The 22,968-nt window shown below is 46.9% G+C and overlaps 1 protein-coding gene across 1 annotated transcript in view; it reads left to right on the forward strand.

Moving 5' to 3' along the window:
* Positions 1-22,968, forward strand: part of pitpnm3 (PITPNM family member 3) — a 493,326-nt gene that overhangs the window by 83,281 nt on the left and 387,077 nt on the right. The window contains exon 3 of the mRNA XM_068010378.1: positions 5,553-5,660. Coding sequence (XP_067866479.1) covers positions 5,553-5,660 — 108 coding nt within the window. The remainder of the gene's footprint in view (positions 1-5,552; positions 5,661-22,968) is intronic.

Consider the following 22,968-nt stretch of genomic DNA (forward strand, 5'->3'; position numbering starts at 1 on the left):
ATATACAAGATGCACTGCAGCAACTCACTAAGGCTCCTTTGACAGCACCTTCCAAACCCACGACCTCTACCACGTAGAACAGGGGTGTCCAACCTTTTCGCGTGAGGGGACACATTACAATTTATGTCCTACATAGAGGGCTGGTGAGCAAATTTCGGAATGATAAAGGCTTTGTAAATTGTTCTTACTATCAATCCAAATAACAAAAGATGTGCATTTTTATGAACAAGCTTTAAATGAGAAGATTAATTTATTAACTTACTTTCTCATCACTATGTTAAACACTAATTTAGTGAGATACCTTGCGTGCACAAGTAGTCAATGTCTGCCCACACACTTGATGTAGCGATGTGGAGTATTCAGATAGATGTCCATCTGTCAGGAATGATCTTGATCCGTTTCACTCCCCTCTCTCTCTCTGCCTCCTCTCTGCATCCATTTCTCTCTCTCCTCACTCTCTCTCCCCCCTCTCTGCGTTCATCCCTCTCCCGCTCTCTCTCCCATCTCTGTGCCCATCTCGCTCCCCTCTCGCTCCCGTCTCTGTGTTCGTCTCACTCCCCTCTCTCTCTCTCTCTCCGTCCCACCCCCCCCACCCCCCATGTCCATCTCTCCCCTTCTCTCCACTCTCTCGCGCCGCCCCCCTGTCTCCCCCTCTCCCTCTCCTCTATGTGTCCATCGCTCCACCACTGCATCTCTCTCTCCCCCACTGTGCCCCCCTCCCCCTCTCTCTCCCACTGTCTCTCCCCCCTCTCTTTTCCCCCTTCTCCTCCCTCTTTCTCCCCCCGTGTCCATCTCTCTCACTCACTGTGTTCATCTCACTCCCCTCTCTCTCTCTCCCCCACCCCCCGTGTCCATCTCTCCCCTCCACTCCCCTCTCTCGCCGCCCCCCCCGTCTTCCCCTCTCCCTCTCCTCTATGTGCCTATCTCTCCCCCACTGTGCCCCCCTCCCCCTCCCTCTCCCACTGTCTCTCCCCCCCTCTCTTTTCCCCCTTCTCCTCCCTCTTTCTCCCCCATCTGTATCCTCTTCCCTCCCCTCTCACCCCTCTTTCCTCCTCTCTCTTTTCCCCCCTCTCACCCCTCTCTCCTCCCTCTCTCTCTCTCCTCCCTCTCTCTCTTGCCCTTTGTTTCCTTCTGTCACCACTCATCCTCTCCCCAAACCCCCCGTATCCCTCTCTCCCCCTCTCTCTCTCCTTCTGTGTCCCCCCTCCCCCTTCTCCTCTTTCTGTTCCCCCTTCTCCTCTTTCTGTTCCCCCTTCTCCTCCTTCTGTTCCCCCCTCCTCTTTCCCCTCTCTGTCTCCCCCCCATATCTATCTCTCTCCCCCCACACTGCCCCCCTCTCTCCTTCCCAGGCCAGTGCTGGTTTAAAAGGCTGCCTGACTCTGTGCTCCCTCAGTGCCGCCCTGCCCCCCCCCCCCCCCCCCACCCCCTCTGGCTGTGTGCTGGCCCACTTCCTACTCTCTCCATGGCCTCTCTCTCCCTCTCCCCCACCGCAGCCATTCCCATTCACTCACACTCCCTAAACTGCCCGAAAACAGCAGGGGTGGCCGATCGCAACGCCTGCGCCATGTACCGCTTATCAGCGTTCACCCCACCTAGGCAGCCCGCTGTCAGTTACAGACAGTGACCAATCACAGACAGGCATCTGCCATCTGTCAGGCGCAGGTTCTACCTACCCCTCCGCCTGACGTACACTTTAATAGGAGAGCTGTCAACCAGAGCCCAGCTACGTCCCTCCTCCAATAGCTATTGGCCAGTCCCAGAGATCCTGCCATCAATCAAAGCAAAGCCATGGGCAGCCTTCTGTCAGTCACACTGGATTGGCGGGCCAGATCGAAACCTTTGGCAGGCTAGATTCTGGATGTTGGACAACTCTGACCTGGAAGAACATGGACAGCAGGCGCAGGGGAACACCATCTCCTGCAAGTTTCCCTCCAATTCACGCACCATCCTGACTTGGAAATGTATTGCAGTTCCTTCACCGTTGCTGGGTCAAAATCCTGGAACTCCCTTTATAAAACCACATGGACTGCAGTGGTTCAAGAATGCAGCTCACCACCACCTTCTCAAAGGAAATTAGGGACGGGCAATAAATGCTGGCACCCACATCTCATGAATGAATGAAACAAAAACTAGACCACATGATAGCAAGTTCCACGTTCTAACCACTCACTGGATAAAGTTCCAATCTTTGTTCAGCAAATACAACAGAAACATACTGGGTGATTATGATACTCTTTACAGCCAGAGCCACCTCCTCCAACATGAGGTCTGCTGTTGCATTTGATGGCTTCTTCCCCGCTTTTCCAACAACTGCTTCTCTGATTTCTGGCAGAAGCGCTTCAACATCAGCCTCACCTTTTTCCTTCTCTCTGCAGCTGCCACTGCATTCCTCATTATCACAGCATGCTCACCCCTTTACATTGATACAGGCCCTTAAGTATGGAGCGTGTGCCCTGGATCACTCTCTTCCTCAGTTTTCTTTGGCCCCTGGTGTATCTGTCCTCCTGCCGGTGAGCTATTCCCTGGATTTCTAAAGAGACCAGCATCCTGGGATAATGGCAGGTATAAACCCTACCTTGTTGCATTTCCGCTGCACGTAGGAAAACCAGGGATTTTGGGAGCTCCATTTCTGTCTCCTGTTTCTGACTCCTCCTCTTCCTCTGTGTGACAGTTGTCAGTAATTTGAGCGCTAACCTTTTTTGTAAAAATTGATGATAATTTGAGGCAGATTGCTTCAAAATGAAAACTTTAAAAAAAAGCTTAAATTAAAATACTGTTAAACACTCTTTCAGCTTAATGCACTTTCTGAAGTTTCTAGAACATACAAAAAAACACAGATAGGTGATCAGTATGTCTTTTTGCTCTCTCTCATTGTCAATTAGAACCCCTTTGATTAAAAAGTGCAGAGCCACTTTTTTAACAAAAGTCAATATAAGCTTTATCTGATAATTGTTTTGAAATTTTACCTCTGACTTCTCTTAAAATAAACTTGCCCACCTTATATCCACTATAAGCCCACTGACTCCCACAGCTACCTGACTACACTTCTTCCCACCCTGCTTCTTTTAGGGTCTCGATTCCATTCTTCCAGTTTCTTTGTCCGTCACATCTGTTATGATGACACCTTCCGTACCAGTGCTTCTGATATGTCTTCCTTTTTCCTCAACGAAGGAATCGGGTCCGCCATGGTTGACAGGGCCCTCAACTGTGTCTGTTCCATTTTGCCCCACTTCCCCACTCTCCCAGAACCATGATAGGGTTGCCCTTGTCCTCACATTCCACCCCACCAGCCTCCACATTAAACAGATCATCTTCCGCCACCTCCAGCGTGATGCCACCGTCAAAGACATCCTCCCCTCCTTTTTCAGCATTCCAAAGGGACAATTGCCTTTGTGACACCCTGGTCCACTCTCAATCCCCATGCCCCCTTCTCTTCCCATGGCACCTTCCCATGCAAGTGTACGAAATGCAACACTTGCCCTCTTACCACTGTCCAGGGCCCCAACCACTGTTTCCAGGTGAAGTAAAGATTGACTTGTACTTCCTTCATGTTTAGTATTCTATATATCCTGCTCACTATGCAGTCTCCTCTACATTAGGGAGACCAATTATGGATTAGGTGATCGCTTTGTGTAACATCTCCGTTCAGCCCGCAAGCATGACCCCAAGTTTCCGGTCGCTTGCCATTTTAATTCTCTGCCCCACTTCCACTCTGACCTCTCTGTCCTCTGCCTATCACACTGTTCTACTGAAACTCAATAAGTTCAAGGAACAGCATTTTATCTCTCGATTAGGCACTTTACAGCATTACGGACTTGGTATGAATTCCAACAATTTCAGTTCATGATCACGGCTGTCATTTATTTTGGACAGCAGTTGTTGATAATGGTTCTGTTATTGCTATTTCCATCTTTTATTCCGTTGCTTGTCTCATTACTATCTCCTTTTACTTGCACCATCATCCCTTTTGTTATTTACACACTCTCGCCTTCCGCCTATCACAGACCTTCCCTTTTGATCTCTCCTGCACCCGCAACATATTTTGTCTCCGTATTTGCTCAAAATCTGTTCTAGCTCTAACTTTTTCCAGTTCTGACAAACAATCAGTGACCTGGAACATCGGGCTGGATTTTCCCATGGGTTTCAGGATCTCGACATTGGGATCACGAGCCAGCACCTGGCAGCAGCAAGACCAGTGGCACAATCTTCCGGGAGGCAGCCTCCTAATTGGCTGCCTCCATGTTCTCTGTCCTATTAAGGATGGCGCCTGAGCTCTCAATGTTGCAGGCCCGACCAGAAGCTCTGGAGCCTTGACAGCCCCACCGAGAAAGCTGGGTGCTATTGAGGCAGGCCGGGGACTGCGAGGGCACCTCAATATGGAGGCGCTCTCGGAGGCATTGATGAAATGTAAAAATGATGAGGGACAAAGCCAGTCAGCCCTTCAGAGTGGATGGGAAACCCCCTCTGCTGGATCAGATTTGACTGCGATTGTGGCCTTTCATGTTTGTGGAGCTGTCACTGGGGCATGGCATCTCCAGCTGCAGGGAGGCTGCCTCCATTGAGCTGGCGGCCTCTGCACATGGCAGAAGGCTGCTCCGAGTCCGCAAAATTGCTCCTAATTAGGGCCTTGGCGGGCAGCTGATCTGATTCCCAGCCCACCCCTGGGAAAGTTCCCTGGGGGTGGGAATGCGTTGGGGAGCCATCCTAATGCAGCTCCCCACCATTGTCCCAGCTCCCCATCTCCAAACTTCCCATCACAGGGCTGGGAAATTCAGCCTGTCAGCTCTGTTTCTCTCTTCATGCATGCTGCCAGACCTGCTGAGCATTTCCAACGTTTTCTGTTTTCATTTCAGATTTCCAGCATCTGCAGTATTTTACTTTTGTGGTCCAAAGTAGGTTGTTCCTGACAGCCGATTCTGCTCTGAAAGTTTCTTGAAAGGACATTAGCTTTTTAAATATGTTCAGAGTAATGATAGTTATTTATAGCTATTTAACTCGAGTTTCTTTTCAGATCACTTACTTATTGCTATAATGTTGGTGTTACAGATAAGTTTATGGCTTGAATATAATTAGCATCTATGAAGTAAGTGATAAAATGGTGCTGTGCAACCATCTGCTGATATCAGTTGTCAGTAGATACCAAAACTACAAAGCAGTCAACATTTTATAAACAGTTTTTTTTATTCTGTTTGAGACAAAACCATGTTACAGTAAGCTGAAGATTGCAGGCATTGAGTTGCATTGTGTTATATTATATATTATATTACTTTAAACATTAATGATGTGAAGAATTAATTATAATAATTTTGTTAAATGGCACATGGTCCTGCAGATTGTTCTCCGTTATGATCCATTAAGCTGTGTTGTGCAGCTGCAAATGCTTTGAACTTTCTTCTGTTAATCTGACTTCTGAATCTTTGAATATTTTAAACAGGGAACTAAACCTATTCAGTTGAATGACATTTACGAACAACAATTCCATGATGGAACTGAATGACATTACAATGAGTATGAATAACAGTTTTCATTCCAATTATCATCTATTTTTGCAGAGGAGGTGGTGGAAGGTAAAAATGCTCTTCTGCTAGGAATGAGCACATGGAACTCGAATGATTTGGTGGAACAGATTGAGACAATAGGAAAGTTGGATGATAACCAAGGTAAGAATTCTTCCTATGAATCTGGGTACAGTATCTTTGCATTCCTGTCACTGTTCTTCAATGTAATGTCCCATTATTGAATCACAACTAATCTCAATGTTTAGACCAAGTAAATGATTCCACATTCAGGATTCTGAGTTTCATTAATTGGTGTATGTTTTATTTATCATATCTGTCCACCACCCATGAATTTGCTGAATGACCAAATTGAAAATTGAAATTACGTAGTCCAAAACAGCAGACAACTCCAAGAGGATTTGATGTAAGTTGGGTCCCCGGCTTGTTCAGGGGCCAAGAGTTTGACCAGTTTTCGGGCACATACTTTGTTAATGCTTCAGTTTGAAATTGATGTATAATGTTTACCTTCAATGTTGTGGAATGTGATTCACAAATCTGATTATACCCCTTCTAATCATATGATAACAGTACATGGTTACCACAAGTCAAAGAGAAAACGATTGGTGACTTACAATCGTAGATTCAAGTACAAAAATCTTATGATAATGATTTTGCCAAGTTGAGATGCAAATATACTATTGGTGGCTTGGATGCTTGTAACAAATTATAGTATGAGAAAGATTAATTGAATGACAAAACATTAAAATCAAAGTTGCAAACAATGTGGCATTTCACAATAGAAAATGTATCAAACTAGAAAAGTCTGGTGAGGGGGGTGGGGTCTTAAAGTAGAAATACTATAACTCAGAGCATTCAAGGCTATAGAAAGTGTTCTAAATTCTGTAAACCTACCAATATTCAAAATGATCCTCACTAAATACTTTCCACCCAAAACACATACAGAAGATGGTAAGTCAAAGCCAACCTGTTCTATGAATGGAATTCTCCAGTCACAAAATTCGGCTCCTTAGTGCCAGTAGTTTTGGCACTACAGAAGCTGTTTGAGATAAAACCCAATTGAGGGGCCCCCTCCAACACTGGCACTATTTAAAGGCATCACCATCTACCTTGCAGGTGAGTTACATTTGACTGTCTACTTGCTGTTGCAGTGTTAGTGGAAGTAATAGGTTGTTGCAGTTGTTATGAAAAGTCAGCAAGGATTGGTGCTGGACATTTGGAAACACTTGTGTGCTTCTGAAAGACCTTTGAGCACACCACTTGTTCCCAGTCCTGGGGTCTATAGTTGCAGTACTGCTTGGACTGCAGCATAAGGGGAAGATGGAACAGTGACGGCAGAGAAGACAAGCTGCTTGAAGAGGGAGGAGGAAACGGTCTCTCAGCAGGAGGCTGTACCCACCCAATGTCTTCAGGGAACATTTCTGCTACCTACACCTTAGCCAGCAGCAGTATGTTTGGCAGCTGAACTTCACCAAGGAGGTGGTCACAGAACTGGGCCACCTCTTGGAACTGGACCTGCAGTCTCAGAGTATGGGGAGGACGGCATTACTAGTGGCCTTCAAGGTGACTGAGACCCTGAATTTTTATGCCAATGGATCCTTCCAAGCCTGAGCAGGTGATATTACTATCATATTGCAGTTTGTGTATTGCAGTCAAAACCGCACGTGATACCACTCATTCAATGTGCAGTTGGTGTGCGACCATCATGCTGGTAAATTCCTGCTATCCTGTCAGTAGGCATGGTGCTTTCATCCTGCGCCACTCTGCAGTTCCAACCATCTTCCAGCCACGATGTTGAACCAGAGGGTGGCTGTTCGATGACCAGGGCTATCAGCTGTACACGTGGCTGATAACTCCTCTCCCCGACTTCATCACACCGCCACTGCTCGTACAATGAGAGCCATGTTGCAATGTTGTAGAACAGTCCATTGGCATCCTGAAGCAATGGTTTCACTGTGTGCACTGCTTGAGGGAGCCTCCAATACTCGATGGAGCAGTTGTCCCAATGCTTGGTGGTCTGCTGCAACCTCCACAATCTTGGGTTTTGGAGGGCACAGCCCTTGCCACCAGGGCTTCAGCAACCTGCTCAGGAGAAAGAGGAGGGGAGAAGGCAGCCGGCACATCCACGGTCTTGTGGGGCTGTCGGTGAGCCGATCATCAGACTCCGGTTCCCCGAATTAGTTCTGAGATCCCCATTGCTCATCACGTCCCCACGTTACCATCCCTCTGTTACGGACCATCACAGCACTTGAAACTCCATAGCATACAAGGCTACGGGCCAAGTCCTGGAAAATGGGATTAGAATAGATAGGTGCTTGATGGCCGGCACAGACACGATGGGCTGAAGGGCCTGTTTCTGTGCTGTTTAACTCTATGACTCTATGACAGCCTTCACTTGACCAGAAATCCTGAAATAAAAGATACCACAAAAAACCATTCCATACTAACGTCTGCCAACAACACATCCAATATGCCATACAATGCTCAACCAATCACCCTTGTGAATTCCCTTGTGCGTGCCTTTGCCTGGCCCAATGCTCCTATGCAGTGCTAGTCCGGCAGCCGCAGCATGGCTGGTGGAAGGCTGCTGACTTTCAGTGGGGGACACTGCAGATGACCCTGCAGGACGCCCTCGAGAAGCTCTGGGCCCTGAGGGCCCAGCTTCAGACCGCACCATCTCAGCGTGGACAGCAGGAGTCTGGGCTGCCTCAGAGGCAACAGCAAGGGCAACTGGTGGAGTGGTAGTGGTGGGAGGATGAATGTTCTCATCCTGAGAGAGGACAGCAGGCTCGTGCACCACATAGCTGCTGCCACTCCTCTGAGGCGGCACCTCAGCAATCCTAGTTATCTGTTGGGGGATAGATTCTTGGACTGCTGTGAGACAATGCATGCCCCTTTGAGCCCTGGTATCTGCAGCCTTGATGGCAGCAGTCTGAGCTTCATGGTACCAAGCTGGGCTTGCATGACAACAAGCAGTCTGAGTTTTCACTACAGCACTCAGATGTTGGGTGGCTTCTCTCTGTGCTGCAATGGAAGCTGAGACATTGCCTACTGACGCTGCATCACAGCTGAGTCCACAAGTGTTCTCATGGAGTTGGCATCACTTACACATTGGAAAGGATGAGCTCTAAACTCTGCCCGAAGCCCTGTGCCAAGTTGCACCAGACTCCTCCATGACCTTTCAAAGTGATAACAGGCTCTCTAGCTGGTCTGCCAATGAACCAAGCATTTTGTTGTGCATGTCCATCAGCCTTCTCCTGTAGGCTGCCCCAATGAAGTCCCCATCTGAGTTATCACATGCAGATCCCGCTGCTGTACTACCCTCTGGCGTACGTACAGTGTCACCACCTGAGCTGCTGCTGTCAGATCAAGTGACTGTGTTTCTTCCTCAAAGTTGCTCTTCCTCTAGCCCTTCAGCCTCAGGCACCACTGGCTGGCCAAGTGGCAGTTCATGCGTATCTGAAAGTATAAATGAACAAGGGGAGGGTTGGGGTGAGTGAAGGGGGGTGTCGAAGGTAAGCAAGAGGTAACCATCTGCAGCCTATGTATCATATCAGATTGTGGGATGAGGGTGAAGTGGAATTTGAGAAGGTGCATAAGGCAGGAACATACTATCATCCCGGATGACTTCAGCAATGTCATTTGTCACTGTCTAACTGATGGCAGCTCCAATTATCCCCATCCCCATCTCCTCCATGGGGGCCAGCACAGTCAGCCAGTTTATTGCTGCTGCTGCTATCTATTATGTGCCACCTTGTCCTACTAAAAGGAGGGAAGTGTGTCAGTGAGTGTGTTGCAATGTGTTTGGGTTATGTGCCTGCTACAGTTGAATAGCTGGCAGTATGTGGAAGCTGTGAGATGTGAGTGTGCAACTTCCAGCAGTGCTAAGTTTTTGAGGGTAAGTTGAAGCATATGGATGTGAGCTTTGAGTTGTGGTTGCTATAGATTGCTACTTTGCAAGTGAAGGGGTGTGGTGATTGGGGCCATGTGTGAGTCCAGTGGTGCAGATGGTAGAACTTGTCGTGTAAGGATGCATTCGCTGACCTTGATCAATTATGCGATGTCATTAAACTTCTCGCAACATTGCCTCCATGTCCTCAACACCAGACTTTTGACTGACCACAACCACCTGCTCCCACTGCCTTCAGATGGAATAGAATCTCTCTGCACTGGTCCACCTTCTGAACCAGTGACTCCAGCGTAGCATCAGAAAACCTGGGACACACTCTCTTGCCTACTGAACCATTTCAGGTCCTTCCTGAAGCTCTTACACTGTTGCCCAGCTTCTTCCAGCCCCTGCTGCAGCTAGAATCCGCCTCACCTTTAAGAGGTGCAACTTGGCTTTAAGTAGTGCAGGCTTGCTTTAAGTGGTGTGAGCCTCTTACAAACTTGGGCCCCCCTCTTGATGAAAGGTCACAGACCTGAAACGTTAACTCTGTTTCTCTCTCCACCGATGCTGCCTGACCTGCTGAGAATTTCCAGCACTTTCTGTTTTTATATTAATTCTTTCTCTGCCTCATCTGACAATGACACTTATGCGACCCTAAACATGAAAATAAGAGCCCGCATCTGATGGATATATATAACATGATATTGTGTAGCTGAGGGGCTTTCCTTCTTACCATCTTCAAACTCTTAAAATCCAAGATTGGTATTTCTTAACTGCGACTAATTAAATTATCTTCTCTTTTGTTGGTGTCCCGCAGGACCTGGTTCTTAACCAAGGCTTTCACGAAATCAAAAAGACTGATGCAGTCAGGCGTCTGGATGGGAGCTTGTGTTTATATATATATATATATCCTCGCTGCATAAACTGCGCTCTGATCTTTAAAATATGGATGGTGTTTCTCTTGCTCAGCTCTGCTCCGAAGCTTACAATTGGTGCCTTTTTAAATGAAGCAGCAGAAAACTGTAAGCTTTGAATAAGAGAAAAATGTGTAATAAGTGTTGACTTGCTGATCAATGCAGTTTTTTGGGGGGTTGTTGCTGCCTTTTATATTTTGCTTCACCAGCACCTGGGCAAAATATGCCACGAGGCGACTGCCAAGCGATAGCCTGCAGTGCGGTTAATGTGTTTGGTGTCTACCTATGCTTGCAAAAGAAATTGCTTTTTTCCCAAAAATATCCATTGAATTCTTCATAATAATGGAGATGGGATGCTTCCATTAAATTTAAGACAGGCCTTGTATTGAGTGATCGACGTTAATTATTTATCTTTTTTAATTTAAAGAGATAGTGGGGTCAATTATTAACTTTACTACCTGGGCAGTAATCTGGTAGAATAGATCACCTGTCCACTGTAAAACTTACTTGATTTTTGTTCTGTTGAAATCATATATCATTCTGTTTGCTTGCACAAATTAGCTGTCGCATTTATTACAACAGTGACTACAATTCAAATGTACTTCATTGGCTGTAAAGCGCTTTGGGACATCCTATAATTGTAAAAGATGCGATATCAATGTAAGTCCTTTCCGTACCAGGGATCTGTTGTGCCCTTTCCTGCAGAAGCCACTGGGTCAGGAGCTGGAAGGAACTCTGACTCATTTCTATGTCTCTCCTATAACAGGCTTGGCAGCCAACTGAGATTCCCTAATAGTGCCACATGTAAGCAAACTGAGCTGAGATGAAGGATCAAAGCTCAGACCTACTCACTAAGATTTCTTTGCTATTTGTAGATCTGTTGGGTATGTTTTGCAAATGGTTTGTACCACTGACTCACTATTATATTAAAAAGTTTGCCTTAAGCTATAAAAAGAACAAAAACTGCAAAATGCTGGAAATCTAATTAAAATACAAATCTAACAAAAAGTTATTTGAGACATTAGCTGGAATTTTATGCCCCCTCAAAGAGTGGGCTGGTGGGTGGGGTGGGGGAGGGTGGGGGAGGGTGGGCCCTTCCCGACCCACTCCTGCCTCCGCTGCCAATTTACGCGGGGTGGCCAATCAAGGCCCTTAAGTGGCCAATTAACTGGCAGTTAAGGGCCTCCGCCCATGGGAATTTTACGTTTGGCTGGCGGGCAGCAGAGGCCTCAGAAAAGCTGCTTGATAAAACTAGGCTGCCTTCGGGTGGCCTGGGGGGGGGGGGGGAACCTTCCTGATTGGGCACCCTGTGCCCCATGGAGGGCCGCCCCTGAAACCCCAACCGTCCCCAATGCCCAACATGCCCCCCCCCCCACCCCATCCCCCCTTGCCTCACCCTCTCTTGCCTCGCTGGGGCCCGTCTGATTGCCCCCAGTGAGGCCCCACAAACTTACCTCTTCTCCGGTGCTCTCCGTCATCTTCATCCAGAAGCTGGGTTGTCGTCCCAACAATGGCCACCGCTCCCAGTGGTGCTGCTGGAACTTCTGATTGGCCGACGGCTCCATTAGGTGGGACTTCCTTCCTCAAAGAGGTGGAAGTCCTGCTCAAGGCCAATTAAGGTCCTGGGGACCATAAAACCGGCCTGGATCACTAGGCCCGGTAGAGGAGCGATTGCAACCGACTTTTCGGCAGGTGGACGGCTCCCGCCTGCCCGCTGTAAAATCCAGCCCATTATGTGAAAAATCTTAAGTGCAATTATTTTATTGGAGATTGATTTTCTATTGTGTATTTTCTAATTATAAGCCTATGAGTATTCTTCTGTATTGTACTGTTAATCTGTTAATATACATTTATAAAGCACTAACAGTCTTTTAGTGAGAATGTGCCAGTGGGTTTATATTGCATCATGTGTACAGCACCCAATGTATTGTGAGCTGACCTCACTTGTATTGACTGTGTTTCCTGTGCATGTTAGATTAGATGGAAGGAGCATGACTGATGAGGGCCTGGGGAAATGTAAAGGATTCCTTCTCATTGGGCTAAGGTGACTTCAAGATTACATATTTGGAAATGAAATATGTGAACCAAGTCCATCCTTTATGGTCTTTTTAATAATCTGATAGTTGAGATAGGTTTGTTGCACTTCAGGCACTGTTGATTGTTCTTCAAGCCTAGCTTATTAATGTGACCTGGAGAGACAGAGCCTTTACTGTAAACTGAAACTCTTCCCGATTAGCTCCCAATAACCCTGCATGAGTATGTCGTGTTCCTTGCCCACTGTACATGCATATACCAATCACACTGAAATGATTGGTATGAACTTGATAGGTTATTTTATTTGAAAACTAGAATTGTTACAGATATAATCTTCTTTGGCCTCCTTATCTCGAGAGACAATGGGTAAGCGCCTGGAGGTGGTCAGTGACGTGTGGAGCAGCGCCTGGAGTGGCTATAAAGGCCAATTCGAGAGTGACTGGCTCTTCCACAGGTGCTGCAGAAAAATTTGATTGTCGGGGCTGTTACACAGTTGGCTCTTCCCTTGCGCTTCTGTCTTTTTTCCTGCCAACTGCTAAGTCTCTTCGACTCGCCACACTTTAGCCCCGCCTTTATGGCTGTCTGCCAGCTCAGGCGAACGCTGGCAACTGACTCCCACGACTTGTGATCAGTGTCACAGGATTTCATGTCGCGTTTGCAGACGTCTTTAAAGCGGAGACATGGATGGCCGATGGGTCTGATACCAGTGGCGAGCTCGCTGTACAATGTGTCTTTGGGGATCCTGCCATCTTCCATGCGGCTCACATGGCCAAGCCATCTCAAGCGCCGCTGACTCAGTAGTGTGTACAAGCTGGGGATGTTGGCCGCCTCGAGGACTTCTGTGTTGGAGATACGGTCCTGCCACCTGATGCCAAGTATTCTCCGGAGGCAGCAAAGATGGAATGAATTGAGACGTCGCTCTGGGCTGACATACGTTGTCCAGGCCTCGCTGCCATAGAGAAAGGTACTGAGGACACAGGCTTGATACGCTCAGACGTTTGTGTTCCGTGTCAGTGCGCCATTTTCCCACACTCTCTTGGCCAGTCTGGACATAGAACAATTCAACACGGTGGCTCCTCATCAGACTAACTTTCCTATCCTGAGTGGCGTGAAACAGGGCTGTGTTCTCGCACCCACACTTTTTGGGATTTTCCTCTCCCTACTGCTTTCACATGCATTCAAGTCCTCGGAAGAAGGAATTTTCTTCTGCACAAGATCAGGGGGCAGGTTGTTCAACCTTGCCCGTCGAAGAGCGAAGTCCAAAGTACGGAAAGTCCTCATCAGGGAACTCCTCTTTGCTGACGATGCTGCTTTAACATCTCACACTGAAGAGTGCCTGCAGAGTCTCATCGACAGGTTTGCGGCTGCCTGCAATGAATTTGGCCTAACCATCAGCCTCAAGAAAATGAACTTCATGGGGCAGGACGTCAGAAATGCTCCATCCATCAATATTGGCCACCACGCTCTGGAAGTGGTTCAAGAGTTCACCTACCTAGGCTCAACTATCACCAGTAACCTGTCTCCAGATGCAGAAATCAACAAACGCATGGGAAAGGCTTCCACTGCTATGTCCAGACTGTTACAGATATATTACAAGAGAATTCACGAGGCACGTCCAGCCTTGGAATCTGCACCCTACAGCTGGCATGGTCATATGCTACATGATAACACTTTCCTTTGCGATGATTACGGCCAAATTTTTTTTTACATGTCCTTAAAGGAAGATAACACAATGGAACATACTCTCATAGGGGAAGTGGGAGCATAGTAGTATTGTCACTGGACTAGTAACCCAGAGACCCAGGGTATTGCTCTGGGGACATGGATTCAAATACCACCACAGCAGAAGGTGGAATTTGAATTCAATTAATAAATCTGGAATTTAAAAAAAAGCTAGTCTAATGATTGCCATGAAACCATTGTCGATTGTTGTAAAAACCCATCTGGTTCACTAATGTCCTTTAGGGAAGGAAATCTGCTGTCCTTACCTGGTCTGGCCTACATGTGACTCCAGACCCACAGCAATGTGGTTGACTCTTACATGCCCTCTGAAATGGCCTAGCAAGCCATTGTTGTATCGAACCGCTACGAAGTCAATAAAAAGGAATGAAACTGGACAGACCACCCAGCATCGACCTAGGCACTGGAAACGACAACGGCAAACCCAGCCCAGTCGACCCTGCAAAGTCCTCCTTACTAACATCTGGGGGCTTGTGCCAAAGTTGGGAGAGCTGTCCCACAGACTAGTCAAGGAACAGCCTGATATAGTCATACTCACAGAATCATACCTTACAGTCAATGTCCCAGACACTGCCATCACCAACCCCGGGTATGTCCTGTCCCACCGGCAGGACAGACCCAGCAGAGGTGGTGGCACAGTGGTATACAGCAGGGAGCGAGCTGCCCTGGGAGTCCTCAACATCGACTCTGGACCCCATGAAGTCTCATGGCATCAGGTCAAACCTCCTGCTGATTACCACCTACCGCCCTCCCTCAGCTTATGACTCAGTACTCCTCCATGTTGAACAGCACTTGGAGGAAGCACTGAGGGTGGCAAGGGCACAGAATGTACTCTGGGTGGGGGACTTCAACGTCCATCACAAAGAGTGGCTCGGTAGCACCACTGCTGGCCGATTCCTAAAGGACATATCTGCTAGACTGGGTATATGGCATGTGGCGAGGGAACCAACAAGAGGGAAAAATATACTTGACCTCGTCCTCACCAATTTGCTTGCCGCAGATGCATCTGTCCATGAAAGTATTGGTAGGAGTGACCACCACACAGTCGTTATGGAGACGAAGTCCCGCCTTCACATTGAGGATACCGCCCATCGTGTTGTGTGGCACTATCACCGTGCTAAATGGGATAGATTTCAAACAGATCTAGCAATGCAAAACTGGGCATCCATGAGGTGCTGTGGGCCATCAGCAGCAGCAGAATTGGACTCAACTACAATCTGTAACCTCATGGCCCAGCGTATCCCCCTCTCTACCATTACCATCAAGCCAGGAGACCAACCCTGGTTCAATGAAGAGTGCAGGAGGGCATGTCAGGAACAGCACCAGGCATACCTCAAAATGAGGTGTCAACCTGGTGAAGCTACAACACAGAACTATCTGCGTGCCAAGCTGTGTAAGCAGTATGTGATAGACAAAGTTAAGCAATCCCATAACCAACGGATCAGATCTAAGCTCTGCAGTCCTGCCACATCCACCTGTGAATGGTGGTGGACAATTAAACAACTAACAGGTGGAGGTGGCTCCACAAATATCCCCATCCTCAATGAGGGGGGAGCCCAGCACATCAGTGCGAAAGATAAGGCTGAAGCATTTGCAACAATCTTCAGCCAGAAGTGCCAAGTTGATGATCCATCTCGACCTCTTCCTGAGGTCCCCAGCATCACAAATGCCAGACCAGCCAATTTGATTCACTCTGCGTGATATCAAGAAACGACTGAAGGCACTGGATACTGCAAAGGCTGTGGGCACTGACAATGTACCGGCAATAGTACTGAAGACCTGTGCTCCAGAACTTGCCGTGCCCCAAGCCAAGCTGTTCCAGTACAGCTACAACACTGGCATCTACCCTGCAATGTGGAAAATTGCCCAGGTATGTCCTGTACGCAAAAAGCAGGACAAGTCCAACCCAGTCAATTACCGCTCCATCAGCCTACTCTCAATCATCAGTAAAGTGATGGAAGATGTCATCAACAGTCCATCAAGCGGCACTTGCTTAGCAGTAACCTGCTCAGTGACGCTCAGTTTGGGTACCACCAGGGCCGGTCAGCTCCTGACCTCATTACAGCCTTGGTTCAAACATGGACAAAAGAGCTGAACTCCATAGGTGAGGTGAGAGTGACTGCCCTTGACATCAAGGCAGCGTTTGAACAAGTATGGCATCAAGGAGTCCTAGCAAAACTGAGGTCAATGGGAATCAGGAGGAAAACCCTCCGCTTGCTGGAGTCATACCTAGGGCAAAGGAAGATGGTTGTGGTTGTTGGAGGTCAATCATCTGAGCTCCAGGACATCACTGAAGGAGTTCTTTAGGGCAGTGTCCTAGGCCCAACCATCTTCAGCTGCTTCATCAATGACCTTCCTTCAATCATAAGGTCAGAAGTGGGGATGTTCGCTGATGATTGCCCAATGTTCAGTACCATTTGTGACTCCTCAGATAGTGAAGCAGTCCGTGTAGAAATGCAGCAAGACTTGGACAATATCCGGGCTTGGGCTGATAAGTGGCAAGTAACATTCGCGCCACACAAGTGCCAGGCAATGACCATCTCCAACAACAGAGAATCTAACTCTCTCCCCTTGACATTCAATGGCATTATCATCGTTGAATCCCCCAATATCAACATCCTAGGGGCTACCATTGACCAGAAACTGAACTGGAGTAGCCATATATATACCGTGGCTACAAGAGCAGGTCAGAGGCTAGGAATCCTGTGGCGAGTAACTCACCTCCTGATTCCTCAAAGCCTGTCCACCATCTGCAAGGCACAAGTCAGGAGTGTGATGGAATACTCTCCACTTGCCTGGATGGGTGCAGCTCCAAGAACACTCAAGAAGCTCAACACCATCCAGGACAAAGCAGCCCGCTTGATTGGCACCTCATCTACAATCATTCACTCGCTTCATCCCCGACGTACAGTGGCCGCAGTGTGTACCATCTACAAGATGCACAGCAGCAACGCACCAAGGCTCCTTAGTCAGCACCTTCCAAACCCGTGACCTCTACCAACTAGAAGGACAAGAGCAGCAAATGCATGGGAACACCAACACCTGCAAGTTCCCCTCCAAGTCACACACCATCCTGACTTGGAGCTATATCGCTGTTACTTTTCTGTCACTGGGTCAAAATCCTGGAACTCCCTTCCTAACAGCACTGTGGGTGTACCTACCCCACATGGACTGCAGCGGTTCAAGAGGGCAGCTCATCACCGCCTTCTCAAGGGCAATCAGGGATGGGCAATAAATGCTGGCCTGGCCAGTGACGTCCACATCCCATGAATGAATTAAAACAAAGGTAGAGTGGCTCTAGCTGGACCAGCAGCAAGAAATTAACCAGTGTTCTTTACAAGGAGGTTGCATATTTTTAACTGGTTAAAATCCAGCTGTACCCCCAATGGAAATTTGGGGCCCATAAACATTCGCTATTGCCAACCTTCATCTAAGCTCCATGTAGTTGGTTCAATGCATATGGTGGGGTCAAAATTGAACCCCATTGTGCCCAATTTACTGGGGTTAGAAAGGCACAATGCGGACCAATTTATGAGAACGATATTGGGCCGGGATATTTTTCCAGTTCTTCCTGGCCGCCACCAAAAACACGACATACTCATGCAGGGTTATCGGGAGCTAATCGGGAAGAGTTTCAGTTTACAGTAAAGGCTCTGTCTCTCCAGGTCACATTAATAAGCTAGGCTTGAAGAACAATCAACAGTGCCTGAAGTGCAACAAACCTATCTCAACTATCAGATTATTAAAAAGACCATAAAGGATGGACTTGGTTCAAATTTTTCATTACCAAATATGTAACCTTGAAGCCACCTTAGCCCAAAGAGAAGGAATCCTTTACAATTCCCCACTCCCTCACCAGTCATGCTCATTCCATCTAATCTAACATACACAGGAAACAGCGTCAATACGAGTGAGGTCAGCTCACAATACATTGGGTGCCGTACACCCTTTACATATTTAAATGAGGGGCCTAATGCCTTTTTTTGAGGCTTCAATTATAAAGTTGTATAACGAGTGGTGCAGGAGCTGGGCCTGCTCCACTTGAGATTCGGGAGCAGCACCATAAGGTACGTTGTAAATTTTCTGTTAAAAAATGTTCCTGCGGAGTTAGGAGCGAAGGAGTGTTCCTTGACTCCATATAATTCTGATCCCATTTTGCATGTTCCATATTGGGCAAATGGAAAATTTTATTGTGCATTTCTCTGTAACTTGGTTTGGAAACTCTTAAATATAGTGACGGGTGGCCATCAGTGTCCACCTGAGAGACATTGGCTGACCAAAACGAAAGGGGGATTTTGGTTTGGAAATTAGGCATTAGATTAGGGTTGCCTACTCCAGATTGCTCACGTAGCTTTTACCCTTTCTGAAGACTCATTCTTTTACAACAAGTAAAGTTAACTGTCCGACATCTCAAGGATAAATATATCTCATTTTATTTGTGATATCATGGAAAGTTCTTGCTGACGTAAAGTAGCTTGACTAAATTCAATAGGCTGAATTTTTCCCGCTTGCGCCGATTTCAAAAATGTCAAGGTGCACGCGCGAGATGTGTGCCACGGAACTGCTGCGATATTTAGCGCAGCGGCTCACTTAACTGGGTGGGGCGGCCTGTCCCCGCCCACCCCCCGATGATGTGGAGGGAGCAGGCGCTCCATCCCCCGGCAACGGCATCCGGCGCCATTTTTAAAGGGCTTCGAGCCCTTACAAGTATTAAAATTTATAAAGTGAAATGCATGTTAGAGCTAAATTAAAACATTTAAGAAAAGAACGAAGCCCCTCTCCCATTCCCCAATGACCAAACAATTTATTTATTGCCTTCACCCCGCAAAAAAACTTACCTTGCGATCCCGACCTTCCTCCCCCAAGGTTTATTGCCTTTCACCTTCAACCCCTTCCCACCATCCCCTCCAGCAATAGCAATTGTTTTCCCTGCTCCCCTGCCCCCCTGACCTGAAAACTTACTTGCTCCCTCCTCCCAACCAGTGTTCCGCCTTGGATCTCCGAATGGAGATCTGAAGGTGCGGGGGTTCCAGCAACTGTCCGGAATATTACAGTGGGACAGCCATCATGATGAGGTTAATATTAATTCAGTGATTTAAATGGATTTAAATATTTTAATGAAGGTCCCGTCGCCGAATGGGCTGGAGCCTTCCCAGAGATGTTTCCCCGCCGCTGCCACGACACCAGACGTCGGGGTCTGGTAAAATCCAGCCCAATCTTTCAATACATTTAACAAATAATGAATGAATTTTAAACTTGTTTTGGTTCCACACTTTCACCATAGAATAAGCAGAATTCACAGAGTCTCTCTTTTATCCAGTTTATGAGGTAAATAACTCACTTCTGCCTTCAATTAATGGTGAATGGAGAGCAGAAAGCTGGTACAATCACAGTGGCCTCCCACTATCCTGTTCAGCTTTCTTTTCATTGCAGTTGAAAGTTACCCCCGAGATCTGTTTTTTGTACACCCACTGATGTACAAAAGGGACCCGGGACCTCCAGTTGGGCAGCCCACAGATTTTTTTTCAAAAAATATACTTCATTCGTAAAATTTGTAAAAATACATGATGTAACAGTTCAAATTTTAAATTACATGAAATTACATAAATCAGTTTCTTTCAACATAGTTCATGAGGTGTCTCACTACACTATATTGACAATATACATTTGATGTCGAGCAGCCCACAGATTGCGAAGGCCCTGCTGGAATCTCAAGACTCAGCCAGATGCCAGCGGTGAATTGACTGCTTTTTATTCTTTGGGATGTGGGTCTCACTGGTCAGTATTTGTTGCCTGCCCCTAATTGTCCTTGACAACTGAATGGCTTGCTAGGCCATATAGAGGGCACTTAAGAATCAACCACATTGCTGTGGGTCTGGAGTCACATAGAGGCTAAACTAGATAAGGATGGCAGATTTCATTCCCTAAAGGATATTGGTGAAGCAGATGGATTTTTACGACAATCAATGATAGCTTCATGGCACTAGCTATTAATTCCAGTTTTTATTATTATTAATTAATTGAACTTATTAACTAATTGAATTTTAAATTCCACCAGCTGCCATGGTGGGATTTGAACCTGTGTCCACAGGGCATTATCTTGGGCCTCTCGATTACTAGTCCAGTGACATTACCACAACGTCATCGTCTCCTCCGTGTGTTGAAGGTCCAGAATTCACACATTCTAGTCATTGTGCCTGGGCCCTCCTACAACGTCTTGGAGCAGAATATTGGACCTCAAATGTCCGGCCCAACTGCATTGCCTCCAAACTGGTGGAGAGCACAAAAGGACCACTTGACAAAAACACTTTGTGACTGATCTATCGTCAATGACACGATAATGACCTCAATCCCTCCATGAGACCCCACCTCCATCAGCACTTTGAAGAGAAGAAGGGTTTAGCGCAGTGGTTAGCATCGCAGCCTCACAGCTCCAGTGACCCGGGTTCAATTCTGGGTACTGCCTGTGTGGAGTTTGCAAGTTCTCCCTGTGTCTGCATGGGTTTTCTCCGGGTGCTCCAGTTTCCGCCCACAAGCCAAAAGACTTGCAGGTTGGTAGGTAAATTGGCCATTATAAATTGCCACTAGTATAGGTAGGTGGTAGGGAAACATAGGGATAGGTGGGGATGTGGTAGGAATATGGGATTAGTGTAGGATTAGTATAAAAAAAAATGGGTGGTTGATGGTCGGCACAGACCCGGTGGGCCGAAGGGCATGTTTCAGTGCTGTATCTCTTATTTAAAAAAAAATGAAGTAAGGGAAGGAGACCAGTGGAGATGGTATCCCCTCTGGAATTTTTTCATCTACTGGGCCCCATGGACTGACAAAACTGTACATCAATATCATGTAATCCAGATGCATCCCAAGTGCATGGCAGGAGGAAATGGCTATTGCCATACTGAAACTGGGCAAGATGATTGTAACCTGGGTAGCTCTTGGTCAATATCACTCCTCTGTCCCAATCCTGGAACGTATCAACCTCTGGAGAATCAGCTGTCTTGTTGCAACAGCAATCCCTGGAGAACAAGTGGGATTCTGGCCTAATTGCAATTGCTGCCACCAAGTTTTGGCCTTTGCAATGCACATTGAGGCTGGATTCCTGAGGAATTCAGTGACAGGTATAGCCTTTGCATACCTGGCCTACAACTCACAAGGATAATCCCCTGCCTCAGAACACTATCCCACTATGGAGGATGCTGACCAATAGGCCACAAAAGTTCACAAGAAGTCACAAACAAACTTCTAGTGAAACACCCTGATCTTCTACGAAGCTTATGGGCAACCCTAAACCACATCCACGCTAGCCATGATAGATGGTGCACAAATGGAAAATTAAAAAACTCTCCAGTGTGCAGCTGTGGTCACCCAGAGCAGAACATGAAACACGTAACACCTCAATGCCCGATTCACAAATACTAAGGGGGCATCACAGCTATGCACTTGCTACGCCCGATGCAATTATCTGGTTTAACCATCTGAATGGAAAACTATAGTTGTTGCTGTATATCTACATCAGCTGTAAGAAAGAAGAAGCTCCAATTCAAGGCCCTAACAGGCTGACTTGGGTCAATTACCTCTACTCCAGTGTATCTTTGGGGCTTATGCAATGCTCACATTGGAACTCATGCCTGCTTTCAGCTGGCATGGGATCTGCTGAGCCTATAGGTGGCGTGATGGATGGAATTCCGAGTGTGTTCCGGGAATGAACTAGGCATACCCTGAAACTGGTAGTTGGATGAATTTGGACGTCCTCCTGGATCAGATTTTGAATGCAGTTTACATGTGATTGGAAATCCAGCAAATGTAACCTGTCCAAAATCTGCCTCCTCCCCGTCTCCCATCCCACCATGGGTAAAATACCCCTTTACTGCCCCCCCCAACCTCGGGATTTCATACCCGATGATTGCACAATGTGGTTTATAACTTCGTGCTGCCAAGAGTTTTGCACCAAGAGATTGCTTATCGAAAATTGATGTGCGTTGAGCTTCACAAACAAATTCCTGAAGTGCTATCCCATCAATGAGGTTCTACACAGGGAACACCAAGTTGTAAAGTTTACCCCAGTGATATAATGACAATGCAAATCATTTCCAACAGATTTTCCTCTGTTAAAAGTACTAATTAAAATGATTTTTTTGACAAGCAAGTGTTGTAATTCGAATAGCTCTGGGCTAAAAAGTGAGGTATGATAAATATCTTCACTGCCCAGAGCCATTTGTAACTCAGCCAGCCTCACTTTGTTGAGACATTTATCACATTACAATGCTAGCCATTGATTTCCTTGGCTATTTATAGTAAAATCATAACTGTATTCTTTATACCCACTTTGACATTTTCTCTCAGTATATTGCCCATGCACAAACTGAGAAAAGGACATGAATTTCTACTGATTGTGAAAAGGAAAGGACTGTAACAAAACACACATTAGCATTGTCTTGGTATATTCGTCACGGTGTCAGCCGTGGCTCTGTGGTACCACTCTTGCCTTCATTCCCACTTCAGAGGCTTGAATGTGTAGTCCAAGATGACGCTTCAGTGGAGTAGTGAGGGCGTACAGTGCTGTTGGAGTGCAGTCTTTCAGATGAGATGTTAAACTGATGTCCAACTCACCTCTGATCTTCCCTGTGGCAGACAGCAGGGAGATTCCTCTGTAGTTGCTGCTAACGGTCTTGTCTCCCTTCTTGAATATAGTCACGATCACAACGTCCCTGAAGTCCCCTGCAAGCACTTCACATCCCAGATGAGGGATATGTGGTTGTGCAGTTGTGCCAGGAGTGTATTACCGCCATGCTTCAGGATTTCAGCAGGGATTTCGCCTGTTCCAGAGGCCTTCTTGTTCCTCGGCTGTTGAATGGCTTTTTTGACCTTGCTCTGG

This window comes from Heterodontus francisci, chromosome 30 (assembly GCF_036365525.1).
Source record: "Heterodontus francisci isolate sHetFra1 chromosome 30, sHetFra1.hap1, whole genome shotgun sequence".
Taxonomy (NCBI): domain Eukaryota; kingdom Metazoa; phylum Chordata; class Chondrichthyes; order Heterodontiformes; family Heterodontidae; genus Heterodontus; species Heterodontus francisci.